The 7,373-nt window shown below is 37.6% G+C and overlaps 1 protein-coding gene across 1 annotated transcript; it reads left to right on the forward strand.

Moving 5' to 3' along the window:
* The first annotated feature begins 3,565 nt into the window (after nt 1–3,565).
* On the forward strand, nt 3,566–7,164 carry LOC117521282 (aquaporin-1-like). The gene is made up of 4 exons (XM_034182605.1): nt 3,566–3,928; nt 6,563–6,721; nt 6,833–6,913; nt 6,991–7,164. The coding sequence occupies exons 1-4, from the start codon at nt 3,566–3,568 to the stop codon at nt 7,162–7,164; spliced, it is 777 nt and encodes a 258-aa protein (XP_034038496.1).
* Nucleotides 7,165–7,373: the final 209 nt, after the last annotated feature.

Raw genomic sequence — 7,373 nt, forward strand, 5'->3', positions numbered from 1 at the left:
AAAAGTTTAATACAAGACAATGTAAAGACAGAAATTATGAAACAAACTGAGACTAGCATTGCCTGACTTTTTAATAAACCGTAGGAGACCAACCTATGTATTTTTTTATAGGTGAAAACAATCACATATTTTACGTATTATCAAGGACGTAATAAAATCATCAGTGTTTATTTATTTATTTATTTTATTCATTTTTTAAAATGTATTTATTTGTCTGCCTGTTAGCAGGATTACATCAAAACTACTGCATGAATTTTTAAGAAATTTTCACCACAGATCGATATAAGGCCATGCAAGACTCCATTAAATATTGGAGGTGATCCGGATCCGGATTGGTGGATTTCAGAAATCTCCGATTGCTCTAGTTTTGTATTATATTTTATCTATATTACATATTTAGGGCAGTGTGGTGACCAAGTAGTCAGTGCACTTAAAGAGAAGGTTCCTGGTTCAAGAGTACCCATCTGCATGTAATGATGGCGCTGTGACAGTGTAAAATATGTGCCAAATCAACAAGCAGATCCATGTCAGATCCACTGCAGTGACCTTGAGTAAAAAGGGAGAAACGTACTATTTCGCAGAGTATTTATGACTAAGTTAAGGTCAATTTCAGTTTGTACATGGGTCAAAAATTAAACCTGCACCAATTTTGATAAAAGGCTACAGCTTAATAAATTGAATAGTTTGGATTGTGTTGAATGTTTGTTTCCAAAGTAAAGGTCAAACAAGGTCAACATGACAAAATGTTAACATAATGATAACATGACAACTAAGCATAACATATCATGCAAAGTGTTGCTTTTTAAAGCATATTTTGCTTAAATATATTCATTTATATTCATTTTGCATGAAAAGGTATATTTTTAGTGACCGTACATGTGTGCACATTCACCACAGCACTCCAAAAAAAGTAAGAATACTGAAGTTAGTGAGGAACCGTTCAATGTCGTCATTATGAAATGTGAATGTGTTGATCTTCATTGTTAGAGAGCATTGAAACAGTCTGTTTTTATTAAAGCAATGAGAGCGACATTGTACAAAGATAAATAATTACAGGGCTGCACAAACAACAGGGCATTAACATCTGATGATTATTATTATTATTGTGCACAGCAGACAGGAAAAGCATCGCTGTGAACAACATGCCAACATAAGAGACGCATTCACAGGGAAATTTTAAGCGATTGTCTTCCAAAATCAGAAAATGATTCTAAGCTCAGGTTTACTACATCAGCGGCATCCTCCTGGTTTGGCAATTTACAGGAGGTTGCGCTGACGCCCCACCACCACCACCCCCTTTCTCTGCACTCCCCCAGGGGTCATTTGGCCACACTGTGACAATTTATCAGTGGAGGACAGAAAAGCAATTGAACAGCTTATGGCTTTTGCCCTGCACCTTTCTGCTCGTCTGCTCACAATCGTGAACAGTGAAACCACACAAACACTTCATACCCTGCAGCAAGAGTCCAGTCACCTGCTGATGGATCCATCAGCATCAAGCTCATATGGCCAATTTTTATCAAATAGCACATGTGTTAAATCAAATATAAGGTCTGCTTCATTTCCATTTAAAGGGATTTACAACTAACATTGATTTGACCACAAGGTCCACAATGTATAGATAGATAGATAGATAGATAGATAGATAGATAGATAGATAGATAGATAGATAGATAGATAGATAGATAGATAGATAGATAGATAGATAGATAGATAGATAGATAGATAGATAGACAGACAGACAGACAGACAGACAGACAGACAGACAGACAGACAGACAGACAGACAGATAGATAGATAGATAGATAGATAGATAGATAGATAGATAGATAGATAGATAGATAGATAGATAGATAGATAGATAGATAGATAGATAGATAGATAGATAGATAGATAGATAGATAGATAGATAGATAGATAGATAGATATTCATTATTTAAAGTAGCACATACATTAACTGTATATATATATATATAATAGTCAAGTGGCCTCTGTGTGTGTGTGCGTGCATGCGTGTGTATGGCTTTGATCATGGCATAACTGGGGGAGATGACATTTGATATGTTTATGTATTTTGGGTCATAGGACTAATATTTTTAGAGAAGCTACATATATTAGCAAACAACACTGAACAATGGACATTGATATTTACATTCTGGACTAACACACCAATCCAGTAGAGGGTGGTAAATCATCAATACATTAAAAGCGGGGGTACGCGGATGCGTGATTTTATTTAGTATGTTCAACATAAGTACATAATATAATTGTAAATTCATTAAAAACTACATGGATGACACAAGAAAGTTAAAAACACTTATTTCCATTGTGCTCCATTTTAAAAATTAAATGACAAAATAATTAATAATAATAATAATAATAATAATAATAATAATGTGTGTATATGATAGCAACAACCTAAACAATTTATTAATACATTAACATTAAAAAAATTAGTTAATTAACAGGAAGTAAAATGGTTGAGTTCTTCTAAAAACTGTTTGAGGTCTTAAGATCAAAGGTTCTAAAAAACATTCTGGAATTACACTCCATTCCAACTCATTATAGAAACTTTGCACAATTTATTACCACCCTTGAAAAATGTCAGCTACCTATTTTATAAACACAACCCAGTGTAGAGACTGTGGAACCCTACGGGCAACACGCTAATGAATATATATTATTATATAGAGTGAATGTGTGGGGTTTTGATTCACTGGGTGCAATGTTGAAAAATGTTGGTTTTTCAGAATGCAGATGGAGAGCCACGCCCTGCTTTTTCTGCATCAGGCTCAAAACCTCTCAGTCACCCCTTATATATATATATATATATATATATATATATATATATATATATATATATATATATATATATATATATATATATATATAAATCAAGATAGGGCCTCATTTCATGGTCAAATTCCTGGATCATGTGTAAATAATTTCTGTTTTCAATATAATACAACTTTACATTTGTTAATATTTCTTAATCTAAATTTTCATTACATCAAACATCATGCGTGCATCTTTCTTTATTTTCTTTTTTCTTTTTTTCTTTTTTAGTTTTTAACACTTCACCCTTTAGAAAGTAATATTTTGAATGTGTGCTAATGCAGTAAAATGTTTCCATTTTTCTTTTTCTTCCAGTAAACAATCTTAATTTGAGCAGGATGAAATGTTCAGAGTTTAAAGTGTTTATATAAAGAATGTCAAAGTAACACCCTTTTTTTTTATAATTTGGCACTCATCTGTTAAAACCACACTCATGTCATTGTTTCTTTTTATTCCAATAAACACTCTTATTTTGACATTTTAACACTTTTGCTCTGCAAAAAGCAGCACCTTGTTCGTGTCTGTTCACAGCTGAATGGGAAGTGACGGTCCTCCTCTCAGCTGGTTGTAATTAGGCTTAATTTTTTAAAGCTGCAGGTTTGAAGACTGACTGATGTCACTCGTGATGCTGCAGTGAGGCCTGCGGTGGAGTCAGAGGTTGTACTAAGGGGGGGTCTGTGGTGCAGTTTTGGTGCATTGTAACTGTGGAGAACCAGCTGTTTGGGGTATAATGTTAGAAATCAAAAGTTTTGCGTTTTGGAGGGCCGTTGTGGCCGAGCTGCTTGGAACAACCGTGTTCGTCTTTGTTGGCCTTTTGGCTATGGTGGGAAACCAGCAGAACTCTTTCCCCGACCAAGAGGTGAAAGTGGCGCTTGCGTTTGGTTTGGCTGTGGCCACCTTAGCGCAGTGCACGGGTCACATTAGTGGCACCCACCTGAATCCTGCGGTCACTCTGGGTTTCCTCTTCACCTGCCAGATGAGTGTCCTCAGAGCCTTTTTCTACATTATAGCCCAGGTTTTGGGTGCGCTGGCTGGCAGTGGAATCGTTTATGGTGTTAAACCAGAAAACACGCCGTCACTTGGTGTCCCCAAGGTGAGCCACCATACGGTCTCGAGTTACTCAACAATATGCTGTGTGTGTATGTGATGTTTGTATTCAGTGAAAAATGAGGCAACTGCTTAAACTCGCTGCTGTTATGCTCCACGTAGGCCTCGAATGAAGTTGTGCTCTTGTTTGTTGCAACAGTTTAAATTGACTATTGTGCAAAAACTACTTTAGCTACATTGTGCAGTTGTGTAGCACCAGAGTTTTAATATTAAATTTCAGCACCCTCTCAACCCTGAGTACATGGAGTAGTGCTGCAATAAGCATATGCTTTATTTTCACACTTCTAAAGAATATATGTTCAGCATGTATCTACTTTTATAGGGACGAAGTAGGCCAGCTCCTCAATTAGATTCCCCACCTGATTTCTTGTTTTGCTTCACCAAAGTCACTTAAATTGTACTGTAAGGAAGAATGGGGGTTAAAAAAATCAATTTATAGGGAATAAAGAGTAGGTATTTCTCAATTTTTGCTGAATTTCAGAAGTATGGGCTGCTTCCCCAAAGATTCTGGTCAATCGCCAAAATCCGGATTAACACCAGCTTGATTCCTAGCACAAAAACGTACATAACTTCCTTATTTCCTAAGATAATCACATGATTTTAGTGTCATTTTGAAGGGTTTTTCATGTTCTTTCTGAACTGTCAAATTTTATATTTGTATGGGATAATTTTTATACACATCCCTACTACTTGTATGGAACACTTTGTATTTGGGATGTTCTGGACACTATCTTGGATTTGGACCATACTTGAATTGTGCGTGGCTTCCAGAAGTATGCAAAGATGTGACCTCTTCTGAATTTCAGAACATTAACTTCACCTAAAACTTTGTCAGCAGACAAACACATAACTTTCTAAAAGTGTTAAAAAGGACTTTATATTAGTGCCTACTTGATAACTTAAACAGAGTACCATCCCATGTTTTTCTACACAAAGGGTCTTCTTCAGAGTGTGCTTATCTTTTGAAGATTTGCTTGCAAGCTGAGGCATCAGATTTACAGCCTTGTTCTGGTGCCACGTACTGAGACAGTAAAAAAAAAAAAGACTGAGTTGTCATGATCAAATTGTTGAAATTTCAAACTCTTCTTTCTAATGGCTTCAAGTTTTATTTTATATTAAGTGTAGTCTCTTAGCATGTATGAGCTAGTTGTGTTGAAGTGCACTTCATGCAAGGGGGGAATCATAGGTCATGCATGTTTCTCAGATGCAACTACTAAAATACATCTAATCTGAGCACAACAGAAATGGTTGAGTTCCCTAACCTCATAGTTCACAATTCCAAACTCTGTATGGTGCAATCTCAGTATAATACTGGAAGCACACAGGACCCTTTCAGAAAATGGTAGCCAGAATCAAAAGTGCAAATTCTCTACAAGTTTGAATACTATGTGGAGCACTGGCATATGTAGCTGATACAAATGGAAATGGTAGTTCACCTCTTTGTTAATCTGGCCTGTCTGTAGTTAAACACGGTCAACTAACAGTATGCTGCACATCCTGGAAACTTGCACTGCTGCCCTATTGGTGTATTATAACAATAACTGTGCAGCTTGAGGGATTCTAAACATGACATTTGACCATCTGCAAGATGGAGACTGAAAACTCTACATAATGGCCACTTTTGTTAAAAACGTAATAGTGCAGCAGATAACTGAAACAATCCTGCAAATGGTGATAGCAACTAATTCTGGACAAATACTCCTTAGACATAACTCTTTTGGGGTGGGGGGGAGGGGATTGGCCGTTTGAATTTTCATTAGACAGCCAGGTAGGGGGTCAATTGAAGAATTACAGAGGGGTCAAAATTAAAAAGATACTCCAATCGTATTGAAAACTACACCACATTGTCTGAGCATAAAGATTCCAAAAAAAGGTATAGTTTAGACTGTCATTCCATGTTATGGGGTAAAAACAGCAAAAATGGTGACAAAGATCAATTTCAGTTTGTACAGGGGTTGAAAGTTAAAGTTGCTCCAGTTTTGTTAAAACATGGTGCAAATTATTGGTTGAGCTAATAGGATTAATAAATGGAATAGTTTTGACTGTTTGGTCTCCAAAGTAAAGATCAAACAATGTCAACATCCATTGGATTCTGACATGACATATTTTAACCTGTAACATAACTAAGACGCATGGTGCAAACTACTCCTTTTTTTAAACCTGATTAACTCAACCAATAATATATCACTTTTTACCAGTTTGAGCAACTTTAACTTTTGACCCCTGTAAAAACTGACCTTTACCACTATTCTTGCTGTTTTAGCCCATAACTCCAACATTCAGACAGATAGTCCAAACTATACCTTCTTGGAATCATTGTGATCAGACAAATGATGGAATAGTTTTCAATAACTGGAGCGTCTTTTAATTTTGATGCCTGTGTAATTCTTCAGTTGAGCCCTACCTGGCTGCCTACTGATAATTCAATATATATTTTTTTTTTTTTACCAAAAGAGTAATGTCTAAGGTGTATTTGTGCTGAATTTGGTGCTTCTATCACCATTTGCACACGTCCTCTGTAAATATCTTGTTACCTGCTGCAGTAGAAGTGCTATAAATAAAGGTGGTGTAGAAGCAGGATCGTCCCTCTAATTGCATCCTGACACTACTTTCTTTGCAGCTATATGGAGTCAGCACAAGTCAAGGATTTGGAATAGAATTCCTGCTCACCCTCCAGCTGGTCCTGTGTGTTATAGCCGTCACTGACAATAGACGGGATATGCACGGGTTTGCACCTCTGGCTATCGGCTTGTCCGTCGGGGTTGGACACCTCGCTGGGGTGAGTGAAGCTGTTTATCCCACGTTAGTCTGGAGTAACTTTGGATGAGTGAATCTGACAGGAGCTGACTTCACATCCAGCACATAAGTGGATTGTTTTTCTCCTTTCCAGCTCAGCTACACAGGGTGCGGCATTAACCCTGCTCGCACCTTTGGCCCTGCGGTCATTCAGCAGTCTTTTGCGGATCACTGGGTATGTATGCATTAAGTCTATCTGCAGGTGCGCCGACAGTCCATTTGTGCTAAAATGCTCTGTACCCCCTCCCACAGGTGTACTGGGTAGCACCGATGAGTGCAGGCGTGGTTGCAGCGTTTCTGTACGACTACATCCTGTCGCCCAGCTCGGCGCCTTTCAGAGACAGAGCAAGAATCCTCCCCTGCTGGAGCTCTGACCTGGAAGCTCAGATGCGGGAGCCCCTGCTGGAGGGCGCTCAAGCTTCATGACTGCTTTTTTAAAAAGCACCCAAGTGGAAGTTACTGCTGTATGTTCAAAGAAAAATAAATACATTTGTGTACTTTGCTGAATTGCAGTTGTGACTGAATGTTGGTCTTTAGCATGCTGCAGTGATACTGGTCTACAGGTGTGGTCAGATGTTTACATACACTGTCATGGTAATTTTTGCCTATTAATGTCTCAGAACTGTTCTGTCAGG

The sequence above is a fragment of the Thalassophryne amazonica genome, chromosome 12, assembly GCF_902500255.1.
Source record: "Thalassophryne amazonica chromosome 12, fThaAma1.1, whole genome shotgun sequence".
NCBI classification, from domain to species: Eukaryota; Metazoa; Chordata; class Actinopteri; order Batrachoidiformes; family Batrachoididae; genus Thalassophryne; species Thalassophryne amazonica.

Coding starts and splice junctions, on each gene's coding strand:
- LOC117521282 (XM_034182605.1), top strand. CDS start 3,566: ATGTTAGAAATCAAAAGTTTTGCGTTTTGGAGGGCCGTTGTGGCCGAG. Junction 6,722..6,832: donor GGGTTGGACACCTCGCTGGG/GTGAGTGAAGCT, acceptor TCTCCTTTCCAG/CTCAGCTACACAGGGTGCGG. Junction 6,914..6,990: donor AGTCTTTTGCGGATCACTGG/GTATGTATGCAT, acceptor CCCCTCCCACAG/GTGTACTGGGTAGCACCGAT.